Source organism: Neophocaena asiaeorientalis, unplaced genomic scaffold (genome assembly GCF_003031525.2).
Source record: "Neophocaena asiaeorientalis asiaeorientalis breed wild unplaced genomic scaffold, Neophocaena_asiaeorientalis_V1.1 scaffold371, whole genome shotgun sequence".
NCBI lineage: Eukaryota > Metazoa > Chordata > Mammalia > Artiodactyla > Phocoenidae > Neophocaena > Neophocaena asiaeorientalis.
In genome coordinates this window covers 1,464,098-1,484,850 of record NW_020172369.1, presented here as the reverse complement: position 1 = coordinate 1,484,850, position 20,753 = coordinate 1,464,098, and the positions used below count along the sequence as shown (strand labels likewise).

General features: G+C 33.6%; 1 protein-coding gene across 1 annotated transcript in view; it reads left to right on the top strand.

The window, feature by feature from the left end:
• Positions 1-20,753, top strand: part of RALYL (RALY RNA binding protein like) — an 850,165-nt gene that overhangs the window by 721,151 nt on the left and 108,261 nt on the right. The window contains exons 5-6 of the mRNA XM_024731420.1: positions 4,056-4,103; positions 14,650-14,810. Of these exons, the coding sequence (XP_024587188.1) occupies positions 4,056-4,103; positions 14,650-14,810 (209 nt within the window). The remainder of the gene's footprint in view (positions 1-4,055; positions 4,104-14,649; positions 14,811-20,753) is intronic.

Below are 20,753 nucleotides of genomic sequence, written 5' to 3'. Positions count from 1 at the left end.
AGATTTGTTTGTGCATTTTATTTCAGTTTTAACTTGACAAGTAAAATTGAGTTTATGATGGCAGAAAGTGGGACTTGGAGATCAATTTAGGATGCTTAGCTATAACTTGTTCTTGTAAATATGCCTTAGCAGTCAGGTTGAACAAAAAATAAGCAGATTGGACAAGATAAGTTAAGCATAGACTGATAAAAATAAAAATATTTTTTTTCTCATGCACTTTTCAATTTCCAGAAGGTTGGTAAATTATTGAAGTATTTCTTAAAGGTATAAAACATGAGTAGAATCATCACTGTCATCCACATTAATAATAGTTCATATTTTCTTTTTGCTATTAAACTCCACTCTGAAGTTATAATGTATTTTAAAAGAGTTTCAGAAAAAAAGGTAAAACACTTTAGCCACTATTCTCTCTCTATTTGGTCACATCTGAAAATACTGAGAATTAGCACTGTGTGGAAATTACTGTCTTATCAAGCAATAGCTATTTAATGCATCTAAAATGTCTATCACCATGTCTAATGCTTAGGTTAATATCAAATTAATGTATTAGAATCAGTAACTTCTCAACATTATTTAATTATTATCATTATTATGACTGTTATTATTTAATTTCTAAGATAGTTCCCAGGTCCTTAAGAAAGACAAGGCAAGAGGCTGGGAGAATATTTACATGTCAAAATGTCAGAGAATTTATCAATACAATTACAAGTTTTCTGAAGTAAATGCTCTAAGAAAAGAGAGGTCAGAGGACTATATTCAGGAAGAAATCTATGGTTTAGGCAAGCTGGGCAGGATATTAAGGCCATCTTGATCACCACTAGACTGTGAGATTCCTGAACAAAGACAGAATAATTTCACTTCTAAATGCAAGTGCCTCTTACAGTTCCTGACACATAGGTCCTTACTCAAGTTTTGGCAAATGAGCATATGAATGACTATGCTGTACTAGACTACTTATCTGTGTTATTTAGGATATTTAATATATCTAGACCTCAGTGTCCTGTAAAATTAGGATAACACTCTACATCTTATAGACTACTGTTAAGGTTAAATCAGATTATGTATGGAAAACCATCAAGAATAATGTTTCAATAACTAGAATGTTTCCTTCCCCAGGCATCATGTTTCATAAACAAAGTCTCAACAAAATTCTTAAAATGATATATTGTTTTGATTACCTTTTTTTTCTTTGTTTTGGCTGTTGGGAACTTCATTTGTGTTATCCAAACATGAATATTATTATACGTACATTTGTATTCAACAAACATATTCTTTTTCCCCCCAGCTTTATTGAGGTATAATTGACATATTGTATAAGCTTAAGGTATACAAGATGTTAATTTGACACACTTATATATTGCAAAATGATTACCACCATAGAGTTGGTTAACATGTCCATCATACCACAAAATGATCGTTTCTTAAGTATCTGTGATCAAATGAATGGATAAAGATGTGGTATGTATATTCAATGAAATATTATTCAGCCATGAGAAAGAAGGAAATCTTGCCATTTGTGAAAACATGATAGACCTTGAGGGCATTATGCTAAGTTAATTAAGTCAGAGAAAGACAAATCCTGCATGGTATCACTTATATGTGGAATCTGAAAAGCCAAACCCATAGAAACAGTAAAATGGTAGTTGGCTGGGGCTGGAGTTGAAAGAAATGGGGCTGCAAAGTGTACGAACTTTCAGTTGTAAGATAAATAAGCTGTGGAGATCTACCAACATGTTCTTAAAAATAATCAGCCATAAGGTACAACAATGATGACTCATGACAAATGTGTATGAAAGTAGCATAACCTTAAACTTGAGACTTCCAAACAAAAGTTTGGATAAAGTGTCATCATATCCCTTATCTGCAGAAGAAACAAGATCACAATGAAAATTATATGTACTGCTATTTCGGAAAACTTTTGAGGTGAAATTTATACCTTGGATTTGGTGCTAGCCAGTAAGTTTTCTTTAAAATCCCTCAACACAACATCATAGTTGAGTCTAACACCAGCAATATCAACTAAAGCATTAAACATTACGACTTAAACAATCTGTGACTGTGGGCCAAAAGGGTTACTTTTGTTCTTACTGCTTCAGCAGTAGCCTCATTGTCTTCCTTTGTTTGCAGAGGTAGATATCCAGCAGCACTGCTCTGGCTAGACAATGCTTGGTCTTCCATCAGACACTCACATGGAATAGGTCTCCACTTTGCACTTCAGAACTTGAGTTCAAAGTCATTGTGTTCCATTAGGCTAGTTGGAGGTGAAACCAACCCTCTCTGATGGGCTCTGTATGCTATAGCAGGTTTTCTCCACCCTGCCATATGTAACGAGTGTCAGGACAAATACATACACTTATCCAGAAAACCAGGAATAACAAGCCCTCCTCAATATGTTCTTTCAATTTTCCTAACATAAGAATAGTTAGAAAGTAAAGGACCATTAAGTTGACCATCTGGGGAATATAAAATGACTTGCCTGTTGTACAGTGGTTAAACACAGAATTACCATATGACCCAGCAATACTCTTTTTAGGCATATACCCAAAGGGGATGAAAGCAGGAACTCTAACAAATGCTTGTGCACCGATGTTCATTGTAGCACTATTCACAACAGCCAAGAAGTGGAAACAACCCAGATGTCTATTAATGGATGAATAGGTAAACAAAAAGTATATATATATATACAATGAAGTATTATTTAGTTATAAAAAAATGGAATTATGATATGTTACAACATCGATAAACCTTGAAATATTATGCTAAGTAAGATAAGCCAAACAAAAAAGGACAAATATTGTATGATTCCATGTATATGAGGTACCTAGAATAGGGAAATTCATAGCAACAGGAGCAGTCACTGGGGCTTGGTGGGCGGGGGCAGGGGAAGGAGGGAATGGAGAAGTATTGTTTAATGGATACAGAGTTTCAGTTTAGGATGATAAAAAATTTAGGAAATGGTTAATGGTGATGTTTGCACAACATTGTGAATGTACTTAATGTCACTGAATTTTGGCATTAAAAATTGACTACAGAAAGCTTAGAAAGGTAAATTCTATGTTATATATATATATATATATATATATATATATATATATAACAACAATAAAAAATGAATAAACATTTTAAATGATTACTCCCCTGCAGTAGAGATACTCCATTCATCACGAGATTAAATTTCTTCCAAGCTGGGGAGTGTTGCATGGTGTCATAAAAAATAGCTCCAGACATAGATTCAGAAGTCTTTCTCTGAAGCTTCAGCTCTGTCACTTACTAGTGATAAAAATTTGAGCTAGCCCCTTAGGTCCCGTGCACATTAGTTTTTTTCCAGTTATAGTATCCAACAGAGTTGTTGTGAGGACTTAAAATTAAAAGGAAATAATTCATATAAAGTGCTTTGTAAACAACAATTGTACAAGTGGATGGGGAAAATTTTTTTTTACATTCCTTTAAGGAGCTTGTTAATAATATTATCACTAAAATGTACTTATTAATTCCTATTTAAATGCCCTAAATTATTGTTATTGTTGGTAAGACTTAAAGTGTTTTTTTTTATTTTTCTCTATATAAAGTATTGAATCACAAGTTTTTAGAATAAAAAGGAAATGCTGGATTTCTGAGGAAACTACGTTTCTATTTACTTTTCTAACAATGAATGCGTCATTAAACCCTTTCATTTATATTATTTCTATACCATTTGTTTAATGTTCATTTAGCCTCAGTATACATACCTTAGGAAAAAAGGATAGCTATATTATATCTTGTCTGGGGTAAAAAAATGGTCCTACAAGTAGTTCAAGTATTAAAAAATTAATTTTGATTTCTGCTCTCATCTTCCATTCCAAACCACTCAATCCATTATCAGTCTTTTCATTGTCACACATATAATGAGTTTGATATGGCATTATATCCAATTAGACATTATCTTGTAAAGCCCTTTGGATACATAATTACATTGAAAAATAAATATTTAAAAGTAACAAATGTATTGCTATTACATTATAAATTAATACCAAAATTGCTGTTGTCAACAAATAATTTTTTGTTTCCCTCCTTAGTGGTTATGTCTTTGACTATGATTACTACAGAGATGATTTCTACAATAGGTATGTAAATTTCTCATCCTTCTTTCCCTTTGACTTAAATTATATTTTAACTGTTCTGTACATTTCATTCACAGGTATTATTGATTAATACATTTAAATAATATTTTACAGTAAAAAAAAAAGTCCCAATAAAATATAAGATAGCCAGATTTTTCTATTTTGATTGTACATACTGAAATATAGTAGATCTTGGACTTTCAGAATTCAGAGGTGCTTAAGCCTAAAATTTGGTTTCTAATTTTTGGATGATATTCTAAAGATTTAATTAACCCATATTATTTTCCAGATGGGTAGGTGACTTGGAATTCTTCAAGACTGAGAGATTTATAAATTCAGAAAATGAGTACAACCTTCTAAAATACATCTGCTTTCATACAACACATAGATTCAGTAAAAATTAAGGACAATTCTTGCTTTGCATAGCAGTGTGTGACCTTAAAAGAAAACCATGCAGAGTGATGTTAATAATCAATGGGGGGAAATAGGATTTTTTCATCTCCTTCAACAATTTTTTGTCAAAACATTAAAAACTCTTTTATGTTATAAATATACATATTTACACATGTATACATATATTTAAATTCCCTCTTCATACGTATAGGAAAATACAGTGAAACTAATAGCTATTTAGTACACTAATTTAAAATTTTAACACTGTAATGTAAAAATACTGACAATTAGTGTGCTTCATTTCTTTGTAAAAGAAAGACTTATCAAAAGTAATTTGAACAGCACTTGCCTTCTTCTTTTATTATAATATGGAGAAAGCACCTCTTTTATCCCTTGGTGAATTGTCATACTCCCAAGACTGGCTCAGCTTTGACATTTTATTAATATTGTGAACTACCTCTGAGACTTCCCTCAGTGTGTGGTTCTTTTGCCAAGTGTCACTTCCTCTGGGACATCTTTGTCCCCTCCCAGCACATCACAACCACTTTCTTCATTTATGTCAATATGTTTTAATTTCAACTTACAATTGCATATTTTAATATAACATCTTTAATTTCTGATATTTTCCTTTTAGATGTAATTTTATGTAAAGGAATGCATTTATCTCTGGCTTAAACCATTATTTTGCTTCATCTGTGGGCATCGTGTTTAAGGAAGTCAATTTATGATACCTTGTGGGAATTTTTTTTTTTTCAGGTAAACTGTATATCAAATAGCTTTGTGGATTTTGAAGGAAATTTTTGGCATTCAGGGCCATTTTTAGGCTGTGCAAATCAATCCTTAGGGCTTTCTGGGGAGCATACTACTTAAAATTCATATAAACATATCGGATGTAATATATATATTTGGAATAAAAAAATATATTTTATTTTACTAAGTTCCTCTGCCTCCATCTCTAGAGTCTCTTGAATACAAAGTGTCCACAGCCCTATAGTCAGCTATTTCTCCTCTAATTCCATTTACATTTAATTTTAATTTTATTTCCAGTGTTACTTTTCAATTCTTTGCTGCACCAATCCCTTCTTTTGATTATCCATTTTTATAAAATGCCACATGGATTTATCACCAGCAGACAAGGAAACAATACAACTACACATTTGCTATCCGTGTGTGAACTAACAGATGCACAGGGACAAATCACTGACAGACTTTGAAAGAGGTGATGTGATTGGCCACTGATCATCATGAGCATCTGTCATTTACTTATTGATTTGTGGACTGAAAAACTAGCAGCAAAGCTTGGACTTTACAAAATTACTCACAGTTTATATATGTGGTAACTGAAATTTGTTTTGTGCTGTTGGGGGACTGGTGTTATTTAACTAAGCATTTGTAATTGAGTTATTAGAGATATACAAAACAAAGACTGACTGTGTGTAGATAGATCATTGGACCACACACACACACACAAAATGAGGTAAATATTGTTTAAGTCTTTAATTGTAAATAAATTCATTCAAACAAACAAACAAAAATTCCAAGGTATAAAAATGCAAACAGAGAAAAACAGAATAGACATTTTAAATAGGGAAGAAACTTCATAATCCCTTGTAAGGGTCTTGTTCTCTCTGCTCCAGCTATGAGGGTCCTTTTTCAGTTCCACAAGAACACAGTATTCCTTCCTGCCTGGGGACCTTCTTCTGATTGCTCCTTCTCATACCTCACTCCACCGTCTAGTTAACTTGACTTCATCCTTCAGATCTCAGCATGAACACCTCTCTCAGACTAAATGAGGTTCCTCTGTTCCCCTCTCAGCACCTGTTACTATTCCTTCACAGCACTGTTCCTGGTTTTTATTGCTATAAACAGTATTTGATTTATGTCCTTCCTTCCTCCAAAAGGGCAGGGAAGATGCTCAGTTTTGCTTATTGTATCCTCAGGGACTATCATCAAGTCTCACACATAGTGGATACTCAATTTTTGTGATTAATTCATCTCCTTAGATTTAGAGACATTTCGTTTTCTCCAAGGTCACATAGTTAATTAGTGGGAGAGCTACAATCATAAACTAGATCTCCATTTATACTCAACAACCAACTGTGTGGATATGCAAAACAGAAGAGGAGCAATGTCAGTCTATGGTTTTACATAACAGGAAATAGGCTTATCTGCATGGAAATTAGATCCACAACCATACCTTTATCACCACTATGTTCAAACTACTGAGTTAAGCAAATGATTTCTCTAGTCAACCCTTTATGACCAAACATGAATTTTTAAGGATGGTTTTCTCAAATAATTTTTATAATTTCTATAAAATATAATATTTTATTTTAAATATTAAATAGCTTATAATAACTTGTCCTAATGATATGAAGATCTGACAGCATTAAAATAATCCCAGTTACTACGAAAGATAACATTTAGATATTCTTTATTTAAAAATTTTAGTTTTTGACAAATGTAAATTTTAGTTTTTGACAAATGAATAAACATTTTCTGATATGCTTTTATGTTTCAGGATGCAGAACACTGTCTTCATTGCTATGAATAAAGTTTTCAATTAATATACATTGTCTTTTAATCTGTTAATATGAAAATGTTTTTGCATTGTAATCTCTTAAGTATTTTCTATCATGTGATTTCCTTCCACATTGAAAGAATTTCTACCTAAAATGAAGTAGATGGTAGGAGACCCAAGTTCTGGTAATTAACCTGTAACTTTGGGCAACTAGGCAGGTTTTCAGTTTTTTCATTTTTAAAATGAAGCCAATATTTGCTTTTGCATTTTATCAATAAAAATCATTAGATAGATTAGACAGATGATAGGTAGGCAGATTTTACATGCAAAAGAGCAAGAGCCTTAATCAGCAAATAATTACAGAGCCTGAAGCTTTCAGATGACACTCCACTACACAAAAAAGCTAACTCTGAACAATTTCCAAAATCATTTATTTGTCTTATATAAAATCTGTTTGGTTTAAAGTGTTCAAAGATCAATATGGGTGTATTGCTAATAGACTCTCTGAGCAGTCTGCGCCCTCATTAGCTTATGTTTCATTTTTTTACTTGGCTAAGAAAGACAGAAGCATCTGCCACTAGTAGAGGTAGTCAGGAGTTCCCTGTGAACATAGATCCCCAGGAAAGGAAAACAGAGTGGAGAGGCTGGAGAAGAGAAAAAGCTTACCAAGTCAGTGTTAACAGTTTTATCCACACTAATTCCTCCTTAGTTACTCTCTGCTTGTAGTTATGGTCAATTTTTTTTTCTCTTTTTACTAGTGGTGCAAACTTGGACAACTTATTTAATACCACAAAAACTATTGTCTCATCTATGAAGTGAGCATGAAATTAATGCCTACCTCAAAAGATTGTTCTGAGGATTAAATGAAGTAACATATTTTTATGACCTGCATTATGCCTGGTATGTTTTTTGTGCTTAATCCATGTTAGCTACTAGTAACCATTAACAGTAACCATTAACAGTGATGGAGAATATGTTTCTTATACTGTTATTCATGTAGCAGTGTCCCTATGACTGAGCAATACACTGGTTGCTCAGTTGTCCTTCCATAATAGTCCATCGTGACACCTCTGGATCATTCTGTTTGCATTGTTTTCCCTCCTCCTACCCCCCCCCCAGAACATTCTAGTTGCAGCTGAACACTTATCTGCAGAGAGAGACCATTCAGTTATTTCCATTAACTCCATGCTGCTTGGTTTTCTGTCAGGAAAACGGAAATCATACAGTTATGTTGAAAAAGGAGAATTGTTTGTAAAAACTTTCTAACTATGTATTAAGGAACTGAAAAGGCAAAAACAAATAAACAACAACAATAAAACCCACAGTGATATGATGGAGTTAGCAAACTACAGGAAGCAGCTACCACCTCTAGGGTTGGGGAAACAGAGGAAAAGATGGGATTATCAAATATCACTGTAGAAAAGGGGATTTGCACAACTCACAATGTGAGTAGGAGGTTCTGCTTAGCTGCTGCTGCTGTATCTGAGCCCAGAGGGGGAACCCGTGGGGCTGGAACCCAGACCTCTAAGGGGGCAATACCAACTGGTGCCAGGGTCTCTGAGGAAGTGTGAAGACTGTTCTGCAAATGTTGCAAAATTACTCAAACTGGATTCAGTTGCTACTACTGGAATGAATTTTTGCTGCCAGGGTTAAGAAACAAGGCTAGAGTAATGCTGACAAGAGAAGAGACCCAAAACAAAAACAGGAAGCAAAGCAGGAAGGGTCAAGTCCTCTCTTCCTCTTCTCAGGTCCTTAATTGGCTGAGCCTAGCAAGGAGCCAGCTGGACCCCACAGAAATGTGGTTTGCAGACTCCCAACCCCAGATGTGACTGAATGTCTCACATAAGCTGAGAGATAATACCTTAATAACTGACATTGATTTACATCCTATTGTTAGCCTATTTCTGCCAGTTTTGGGAATTCTAATGTAATTGGGGAGTTTCAACCCTTAAACTGTTTCAGCTTAGAAAACTTCTCTACACAAAATTCCATCTTAATGTGATTGTTTTGGTACATTTATCCAGCAGTAATTTTTCCAAAAATTAATTTAGTGTCTATCCATGGTTTCAGGGATCATGAAGAGTATCACTAAATAATAGAATTGAGTGGTTATTCTAAACTTTCTTTTTTTATATTACACAAAGAATTGCCCAATAAGTTACAGCATTCAGTGGCATTGTCTTTTAAAATGTCAAGTGTGACTCTACATGAAAAACATCACATGTTATTAAAATGAAACATAAATATATATACTCTTCCAAGTAAAGTGAAAGGAGGAGTATACCTAAAATTATATTGAACACCCCCGAGGAATGTTTTCAATTTCTGAGATATTAGCAGTTTTAATCCAACTTTTTTTCAATGGTATCAGGAAAGGCACTGAGCCATTTATAACCTCCAGTAATGAATAAACGTGTATTGACAGAGAAAAAGAAATGCCAGAGCTGCTTTTCCATATTATATATATATATATATATATATATCAGTGATTCAAAATCTGTATTGTTCAGATCTGGATCCATTTTGACCTTGTGTAAATTAACATAAGAGAAGCTACCAGAGTTGAAGTTAATGAAAAATACTCTGTCAAGTTGCACTTGTCTCAGATCATTGATTATAGAGCACAGTATATATTCATGAATACTGGAAAAACGTATTAGCAAGAAGCAACGTCTGTTTCATTGTGCAGATTTAAATTACCATCTGATAGAATGGGATTCCACTTAAAACATTTGGAAACCGTAGCATGGCCCAGTTGACAAAGGGTATGATTTGGAGTTAGAAGCAAGTTTCAGGCCTCGGTGTGCATGTGTTGACTGGTTAAACTTGGGGGAGTCATCTCATCCTTTTTTCACAGGTTTCCTTTATGGGCAAAATGGCTTAACAATACACACATTACAGAATTGTAAGAATTAAATAGGAGAATCATTTTATTGATTTATAACCTCACCATTGCTATTTAATTATATTCACTTTTTAATTACCCAAAGCTGTATACAAGGTATAAAAGATAGAAAAATTGTACAAAATATAAAGATTAAGTTAAGATCAAAATATCACCAAAAAAAGATCATTGACAATTTCAGAAAGCCCTTTAAAAGCATGTTCAAGAAGCATTTGTACAAGATTGGGGATGGAGCCCGATGTGGGGTGGGTTGTTGGCAGGGGTGGCTTCACTGAAAATCTTGGAAAAGTTTAGGGAGAAAAAACAGAAATGAGAATTACTCATTGACTGGTCTGAAGTGAAATGTGCTTCTAAAAAGTATTTTCGGATTCAGTTGTAACCAAAAGCTTATTTGAAGTCCAGGTAGAAATTATAAACGAATTTTGAGTAGTTCAAACAGTATAGAAAACAGATATACTAATAGGCTAGAATCATTCATGTGGATTTCAAATATATCCTTTCTTAAAAATGAATAGGCACCTTAATTTGGTTTTATAGACTATTTTTATCAGAAGTTAAGCATGCTGAAGACAGAAGGGTGCAAGGTTGAATCAAGACAGAGCTGGAAATCTTCTCTGGTCCTAGAGTTAATGATCTTCATTTATCTGCTAAAAGACCCCAGTGAGAACACAGCCCTGAATTTGTTGTCAGAATTTGGCTCTGGGCAGGTCAGTTATTTAACCCTAAGTCCAGACTACATTGTTTGGTTAGCATTTAACCACATAGGGACTGTAAGTTTGGGTTCATAAATAAGGAAAATGAAAAACTCTTTTTTATGAGGGAAATTTAGAAGAAAACAGGTAATTACTGCTTCTTAAATTACTATTTATCTAAATGAAATTTTAGTGTTCAGTGTAATATGCAAATATTACATTTTCAATTTTTTTTCACGAATTTTAAAATCACATTGGTTGACAGTGAAAAACAGGCATCAAGTCAAAAGTCCATCAATCAAGTAATGATTTACTATTCTGTGGTGTATCTACTTGAGAAAATGCACCACAGCAATTAAAATAAACATTAGGAAGACCATTTAGCAAACTTGAGAAACATTTTTAATATAAATCAAAGAGAATTAGCCAGGATACATGACTGTACATATATTATGTTTTCAGTTATGTGAAAAATATGAATGCTTGTGGAAAAAAAAAAAATAGAGAATGACAGTAGTTGTTTTAGGGTGAGAGATTGGTAGTTGTTTTTTTTCCATGTATTTTTTCTGAAAATACATGTAAACATTGCTTTATTATTGTTGAAGTTTAATAATAATAAACTTTTAGTAAAAACAAGAATTCAAAATTATATTCATTTTATATGTCAATATAACATTAAATTGCCTTTGTCTAAAAAGCAACTTATTAAAATAACTAATATCCTTATTCTTTCTAGAGACAAGGTATGTCTATTTTTATCAAGTAAATCAATATTAAAATTGTTTACCAGTTTTTAGCTTTTCCTTGATAATGAAATTATACATGAAATAATGATATTATTAAAGAAAACAAAATTCCAAACAAGAAATGGGGACATGAAAAGTAGAAATGTTTATTCAATAAAATAGACCCTCAAACGTCCTCAATTTGTTGCTTTTATTAAAATCTGACTACATTTATGTTATTTACTGATTGAAAGTAGGTCTTTTAAAGTTTTTATTTTAAAATAGACCTTAGGGAAGGGAGAATTATGTGTTTGACTTCATTATAAATCATTAGCTATTTGACCTGTAAACATTATGGGAAAAACAGTATTCTAACAATATTAGGGAAAATGAAGGACAATTACAGAAAAGGAAAGGGAATATAATTCTGGGAGTGGAAGAACAAAAAAACAAGAGGAAGGAAGAAATTTTACGCTTTTAACTGACCTTGGAGATTTGGATTCCATTTAATTCTATTGTATGGCAATTTTTGTTGGACTACTTTCTTTGATTTGCTATAGACAGGATTCGGATGAGAAAGACAATGCTTGTGTCTCCTTCACAGGCTGCCTTTCATCTACTTCCTTCTGAATTTAGAAGAGCCCCTACATCTCATCTTGCAATCCCAGAAAGCTGACCCCTTCCCATCCTTATCTTGTTATGTTTTTATGCTTTAGGACAATACCCAGTCTTCCTTCTTTTTATTTCTTGTAAACTCAACTTTGCCCAGTGAAAATTAACAAACACCCCAACTCCATTAAAATTTAAAATTATGTTCTCACATGAAATGCCTATTTAGCTTTGTTTGCATATTACAATATCACTTTTTAAAAATTAAGTTCTGATGCCGCATATCTTCCCAACACAGTGACAGAATAAATTGGTAAAACCTGATTCCATGGTGAGAAAGGAGTCATGTTTCTTTGAAGCAACACATCAAAATATTCAGAGAACAAGGGTTACTTCCTATAGGAATTTACAACAAAGAACACAACACACACTGAGCATTTTACTAAAATGTACATCCTATACTAAAAGTATGTCACAAGTACAGTGAACAAATGTAGCTCTCTTTTCTCCACAGGAGAGTAGGCCTGGCCAACACTGGAAGTTTTGTAATCCCTGTTTGGGGGGAAGCAATAGAAATATTGATAAACATTGCAGTTAAAATATTATTGAATTGTATTGTAATTGAAGTAGCAGTGAATATGGTGACTTTACTTGGCCTGCATTTCCAGTATAGCATTTTTACATCATTATACATTTTAGTTGTGCTTTAGAAATTTTCTTAACCCAGTGTATAGAGTAGTTTATTTAATGAACCTGCTAAATTGCATTTTCAAGTCCTGGGGAAATTGTTTCTCCAAAAGAGCTTGCCATTCATTTCAAGCAGCAACTTCTACCCTGGGAAAGATCAGTCAATTGTCATATTTCTTTTCGCTCAATAGCTCTGGGTGTTTTAGCTCATGAAAAGTGCCTTAGTATCTTGGTTCACTGACTTAAGTTGCTCTGTGATTTCAACTTATAAATAAGTAATGTAGACTTTGTTTTGTGATTGAAATGAGGGGCAGGCTTAGTTGACCCTTTTGATTTTCCAGCCCTTAGTGGTATGAATGAGATTCACAACCCTTTTCAGCCTCATCCTGTCTATATCTTTTGAAGTAAACTATAATGTGTTGACATCCATGACCTGCTATTTGCTGGCAGTTCTTTGGCTCTAATGGACTTTGCTTATGCACAGAGGATGACACCTCTCTTTATCTCTGTCTCGTTTCATTTATTTTCCTTTCCAGACATCTCTTAGTATTTCCCTAGCATGTTTCCAAATCATTTTTGGACAGTTTAGCTCTCTAATGTAGAAGACAATCCTAGTACTAAGTTCTGCTTTAAAGGTGCTTTATATACAACTTTTCTTCTCCATAGTGTCATAGTTTTCATTGTTTATGAATGAATATTTGGAAACCAGCCTATCTTGTTATTATATTTCATTTACTATTTTCCAAAAAGAGATGATCACATTTCCATCTGTATGTGTAAATGAGATGTAATTTTATGAAATAACCTATTATAGAAGGTTTTAGATATTTTAAAATTTAAAACTGTTCTAGTTTTCTCATTTCTGTCTTTCACATTATTTTTATTGGCTGTTTTAAAGCAGTTATGAGAATGTAATCCATATAATGGTGTCACAGTAAACTACATAATAATCATCATTCTAAGTCAATAACACTATTTTCTTTATAGTGGACAAAGTAATAATACCTCTGGTTCACTGGCAAATAGAATATATATATCATATTTATTTCTCTGACCCTTTTATGCTGCTCAAATGTGCTAAGTCACACAAAAATTTGTTATGTGTATACAGTATAAATAATATGAAACTTTGAATCTATTAATTATACATTTATATAAATGAGTAAATATTCTTATAGTTTTGATTCCTTTCATTGTTTAATGAAAATGCCTTGGTTGTAGTGAATACCATTTTTCACTTTTTAGCAGAAACTTCAAAGAATTTTACTGATATTCTTTTTTGTTAGAGAATTTTTTAATAGCTAACTACAAATATCTCTAGTCTCAATTTGCATGTCTATCGAATAGTAAAAAAGTTATCCTGATAAATATTTCCCACCAGTTCTTTAGTCAACAAAGGTTTGTCCTCATGCTATGGGCATTTCATTCAAACTCAGCCTCCTTTTTTCTGTAGTCAGCTGAGCCTTTCATTACTTAAGGAAATCCTTAGAGAGAGGTAAGAGATGTAAGGAACAATATTGATTTGTCTCTTATAGCTGCCCTCTTTAAACTAGACATACTCCAATTTTTTTTTTCCTTCTGAGCTGTTTTCTGATCATACAGTAATTTTCTTTTTCCCTGATTCTGCATGGTCTATTCCTCCTTTCACACTTATGTGTTAATAAGTATCTGATGTGTTAAAGGAATATTTCTGTTCCTAAAATGGATAAATCTGTTAAACCAAGAAAAGAAATATACTTGGGAATGAAGGTCGACATAATTTCAACATATTTAAAGCTCTTTGTTCTTTCATACCTTAAAAATGAGTTCATATTAAGGGTCAGATTCTGATGCCCAGAAAGCATAGACTATATTAGCATCCTGTTTCTCTAGCGAAAAATGAATCTTCTTGAGGACAACAATGAAAACAAAAACATTTATTGACATTTTTTACAAGGCCATTCTCTTAATCGTCTCACACATTTGATAGAACACTTAGGCATAAACCAATTCTCAGCCACGTTTGTATTTTGTGAAGGTTATTTGATTACCATGGGCGTGTGCCTCCACCTCCCCGTGCAGTAATTCCGCTGAAGCGTCCCAGAGTGGCTGTAACAACTCGCAGGGGGAAAGGAGCCTTTTCCATGAAAGGGGGATCAAAATCTACTGCCAGTGGATCTTCTTCATCAGGCTCTAAATGTAAGTATCTTCTTTATTTTATTTCTCTTTAAAGAAGGGTGGGGATACTTATCACTGCATGAATGTCTATACTCAAATTAATCAATGATTATGGAGCATCTGCTGTGTACAATATATGAGAGAAATGTAAAATGGATAAGAAATGGTCTCTGATTTCCACTACACTACACTGCAGTAGAAAACTGTTTTATTAGAGCAAATAATATGCTCTTGGCCCACCTAGCTTGTGACATATTGAAGTCTTGAAATATAACATGTTGCTTTTAATGAAGAAAAAAATTCACTTCAAAATAGAGTGAATATAGTATCTTTTCAGGGAAACAATATGCAAATTCAATGCATGTTTTGAATATTTGAGTGCTGGGATAATTAAGATAGGCAGAGTAGACAGGTTAAAAGGGTAACTTTCCATACTATTCTAAATCATGAGAATTATGTGTCTGAAAACATGTAATGTCTTAAAAAATAATATATAATTTCACATAAATTAGTAAAAAGTAGAGATACAAACTTCCCAACTAAACAGATTGCTAAATTTTTATATGGACAGATTCAGAAAACTCTAATTTATTAGTAGAATATTATTCCTAAGGAAAGGATAGCAAAATTTTTTGCATTTCTTTAGATTACATTCTACAGAGAACAGATAGACAAGAGCAAGCAAAGTAAAATCTGAGGTGTTACACAGTAGATCATGACTATGTAAATGAATAAAGTAGAATAAAGTTGGGAGCACTGTATTTCATTGGATGGTGTATGACTGCCTCTCTGACAAGGTGGCATTTCAGCAGAGACCTCATGGAAGTAAAGGAGTGAGAGGGTGGGCTTGAAGCTATCAAGGGTAGAGTGTCTGGGTAGAGGGAATGGTCAGTGCAGAGATCTTACATTGGAACAAGAAACCAGTGCAGCAGAGGGAGAAAGAGGAAATTAGGCAGGAAATAAGGTAGAGGGAGGGCGAGTTCCAGGGCAGCTTGTCAGGTCATTGTAGGGATTTTATAGTTACTCTGCATCTCAATCTTTCAAGACAAATAATGCAAATACCGTTATTCCAATGTCACTGATGAGTAAACACAGAGAAGTTCACATAGTAAATGGTAGGGCCAACACTAGAACTCATGCTTTTTTCATTTTCATCCCTATATACTATCTACTCTAGAACATTGCCTTCTGTCTTAGTGCCATCCGAAACACTAAGAAAGAACGCTCTTGAAATATGTGCAAGATGTGCAAGATGTAGTTACCGGAAGCACTAATGTTTCCAGTAACAAAGTTTTGTGCACTCAGAACTTGACTTAGCTAATATAACCTAAATAGCAAATTACATAGATTTACAGTTCCCTATGTACTGACTTATCCATTTATCTAATTATTCTATAAATAAAAAATGTGAATTCCCTTTTTGAGTCTTAGTAATAAAAGAAAATGAGATTCTGCAACAATCTCTAAACAATCTTATATGCTCTCTGAGTATTGTCCAAAAGCAAAGAAGTTTCTTGAATTTGGTTCTTGCTGTGGAAAATTGAACATTGAATTGCCTGCTAGGTTTATAGAAGACTTTTTTACCCTAGGAGTGTTAACTTAATTTCAAATAGAAATATCTTAAGCACCTATGGATTCTTTGCCCTGTAGTCACTTTTGCGGTACGCGGGGCTCTCACTGTTGTGGCCTCTCCCCTTGCGGAGCACAGGCTCTGGACACACAGGCTCAGCGGCCATGGCTCACGGGCCCAGCCGCTCCGCTGCATGTGGGATCTTCCCAGACCGGGGCACGAACCCGTGTCCCCTGCATCGGCAGGCGGACTCTCAACCACTGCGCCACCAGGAAAGTCCCTTGTAGTCACTTTTAAAACAATGTTTACCAATGGAAACGTTATTGATATTTTGGCCATGGCAGTTCTACACTATGTAAGAGTATTCCAAGCTTTGCAGAACATTTAGCATCCCTGATCTCCAAACCTGAAAGGCCAACAGCACTCCTCAGTCTTTGTAACAACCATGTGTACCCTTATACATTTCTAAATCTTCCTTAAGGAGATGGTACCACCCTGGTTTAGAACCAATGAATGGTGGCCCTTCTTGGGCAAGAGCAGTTTTGTACAACTCAGTCACTTGATTGCCATAAAACAGAGTGATGCAGAGAAGAGTGGTATTTTACAGTGGTTATTTTGATATAAATATCTTAATATTCAAATGCTTAAGCTGCATTTGGCCTTTTTATTTTTGATTTCTAGTTTTCTTGGGTCATGGAGAGAGAATGAGTATTATAAAATCTTTTTTAAGGATCTTATTAAGAATTTCTCTTGGTTTCATAATAATGAGATTTTGTAAGTGGAAAATAGGATATATTTTCTGCTTTTAGTATAATACTATGTGTTTGTTTTACCTTGTTGGTTGTATCATCCAATCCTCTGTAGAATTCGTTCTTTTGTGGCAAATTGATATGTCAAATTCTGAAAGTGATTGCTTAAAAGTCCTCTACCAGATAGTGACTTTATAAAGTTCTTCTTTTCTTCAGGTTTTATTTTATATCCCACATTGCTTGGATGGTTTTTATATGATGTTTTATAATAATAAGAGGAGAAAAATTATAGCTAACTTTTTTGGTGTTTGTTCTATGATAACTATTGTTTTAAACATGTATTTTTATATATTAGTGCATATAAATTCATTTAAATATATTAATTTTACATATATTAATTCATTTGTTTCTCATAACTGCCTATAAGTGAAGTATTATTATCATTCCCATTTTATAGGTGTAGAAAATGAGGCATAGAAAAGTTAAGGAATATCCCTAAAGTCACAGAGATATTTAATAACAGAGCCAGGAACTACAGCCTGGTTCTAGAGCATCTGTGTCTAGAGTATAGGCTCTTTAGTCTGTGCCCTTTTCAACACTGCCTCTCTATAACTTCTTGGAGAATCGTAGCGTTTATTTATATAATATCTCATTTACTATCTTTAGCCTAGAATTTTACTCTGTTTGATACTTTACTTAATCCTTTACTGATAAGGCTCTCTTTTGGTTTGCATTTCCCTAATATATCCATTTATTCTCCACCTTTCTTTGTCGTTAGTTTCCTGGGGCAAGTGTAATAAATTATCACAAACTGAATGGTTTAACAACAGATATTTGGAGGCTGAATGTCTGAAATCAAGGTGTCAGCAGAGCTGTGCTCTGTCTCTGCAAGTTCTAGGGGACAGTTTGTTCCATGCCTTTCTTTCAGCTTCTGGTATGCTGGCAATCTTTGGCATTTCTTGGTTTACTGACGTACCACTCCAATCTCTGCTTCCATCATCACATGGTCTTCTCCCATGTCTTTGTGTCTGTGTCTCTTTTCCTTCTCTTATGAAGACACTAGTTATATTGGATTAAGACTCACCCTAATGACCTCATTGTGATTATATCTGCAAAGATGTATTTCCAAATAAGGTCACATTTACAGGCACTGGAGATTAGGACTTCAGCATATCTTTTGGTAGAATATTTTAACCCATTACACTGTCACTTTATTTTTGCATATTTCCTAAAACAGCATATATCTGGATCTTGTTTTTGAAAGCAATATGAAAGTCTTTATTTTTGCAGGGAAATTTAATACTTTTACATTTATTATATTAACAAATGTATTGGATTATATTTCTTCCATCCTGATTCCAAGTATTTAACTTATTGTTTCCTCTTTTCTTTCTTTCCTTATGCTTGCTTAATGAATTTTCTTTTAATTCCTATCTATTCCCTCTCAACTGCCTTAATTTGTATCTTCTACTAGGCCTCTCCATTTCATTAGTGGCTATAATATATTAAACATTTATAGATAAAACCTTTTTTATCTATTTTTCTCTTAAAATCAAACAATAGCTATGCTAACTCCCATCCAAGACACAAACTTTATATTTTTTACTTTTTAAAAAAAAAATTATTGGAGTATAGTTGCTTTAAAATGTTGTGTTAGTTTCTACTGTACAGCAAAGTGAATCAGCTATACGTGTATATATATAACCCCTCTTTTTTTGGATTTTCATCCCATTTAAGTCACCAGAGAGCACTGAGTAGAGTTCCCTGTGCTATACAGTAGGTTCTCATTAGTTATCTATTTTATACATAGTATCAATAGTGTATATATGTCAATCTGAATCTCCCAATTCATCCCCCCATTCCCCCTTGGTATCTGTATGTTTGTTCTCTACATGTGTCTCTATATCTGCTTTGTAAATAAGACCGTCTATACCAATTTTTTCATATTCCATATATATGCGTTAATATACATTTGTTTTTCTCTCTCTGACTCACTTCAATCTGTATGACAGTCTCTAGGTCCATCCACATCTCTAAAAATGACCTAATTTCGTTCCTTTTTATGGCTGAGTAATATTCCATTGTATATATGTACCACATCTTTATCCATTCCTCTGTTGATGGACATTTAGGTTGCTTCCATTTCCTGGATATTGTAAATACTGCTGCTATGAACATTGGGGTGCATGTATCTTTTTGAATTATGGTTTTCTCAGGGTATATGCCCAGTAGTGGGATTGCTGGGTCACATGGTAGTTCTACTTTTAGTTGTTTAAGGAACCTCCATACTGTTCTCCATAGTGGCTATATCAATTTACATTCCCACCAACAGTGCAAGAGGATTCCCTTTTCTCTACATCCTCTCCAGCATTCATTGTAGGTACATTTGTAATCATGGCCATTCTGACTGGTGTGAAGGGATATCTCATCTTAGTTTTGATTTGCATTTCTCTAATAATTAGTGACTTTGAACATCTTTTCATGCATTTGTTGGCCATCTGTATGTCTTCTTTGGAGGAATGTCTATTTAGGTCTTTCACCCATTTTTTGATTGGGTTGTTTGTTTTTTTTGATATTGAGCTGCATGAGTTGCTTGTATATTTTGGAGATTAATACTTTGTTAGTTGCTTCATTTGCAAATATTTTCTCCCATTCTGAGGGTTGTCTTTTCATCTTGTTCATTGTTTCCTTTTAAGTTTAATTAGGTCCCATTTGTTTATTTTTGTTTTTATTCCCATTACTCTAGGTGGTGGGTCAGAAAAGATCTTCCTGTGATTTATGTCAAAGACTGTTCTGCTCATGTTTTCCTCTAAGAGTTTTATAGAGTCTGGCCTTACAGTTAGGTCTTTAATCCATTTTGAGTTTATGTTTGTGTATGGTGTTAGGGAGTGTTCTAATTTCATTTCATTCTTTTACATGTAGCTGTACAGTTTTCCAGGCACCACTTATTTAAGTGGCTGTCTTTGCTCCATTGTATATTCTGATCTCCTTTGCCAACACATGAACTTTAGAAAGCTTCTATTTCATCACTCCCAAACCGCCTTACCTCCTCCTCCACCACCCTTCTCTGCCATAGAAGCTCAAGTTTTATACATAAATGTTAGAGTTTTAGTTTCCAGCTTCTGTAAAATATTTATGTATTTTATATCTTTTCTTTCTCATATACTCTGTACTTAGTGCTTCTTTGACCACTCCAAGTGTCTGTTGTCATTACTACACATTAGGACTTAATTAAAAATTTTGTAAGTTTTTTTAGTTATATCCATTCTCCTTCAATTCTTAGGTTTTAGGTTGCTTCTAAAATAATTACTTCGGGTAAATGGATAATATAATTTCTGAATCTATGCATGCCTACAGAAGTCTTTATTTTTCCCCACATATGCATATTTTGACTTGGTCTAAATTAGTTAACTATATTTCTTTTCCTCTTAGTATCCGATGTACAATATCCTAACATCTTAACCACTTCTAGTATTCTACTTAAATACTGATGTTTGTATCATTCTCTATCCCTTGTTAGTATTTTCTTTATCTCAACTCAGAAATCTCAGCAAGATGTACCTAGAAGTATATCTTTTATTAGTTTTCCTTTGGACTTTATGAACCTTTTGAAAATGAAGGTTCTAATCTTTTTTTGAGGGGAGA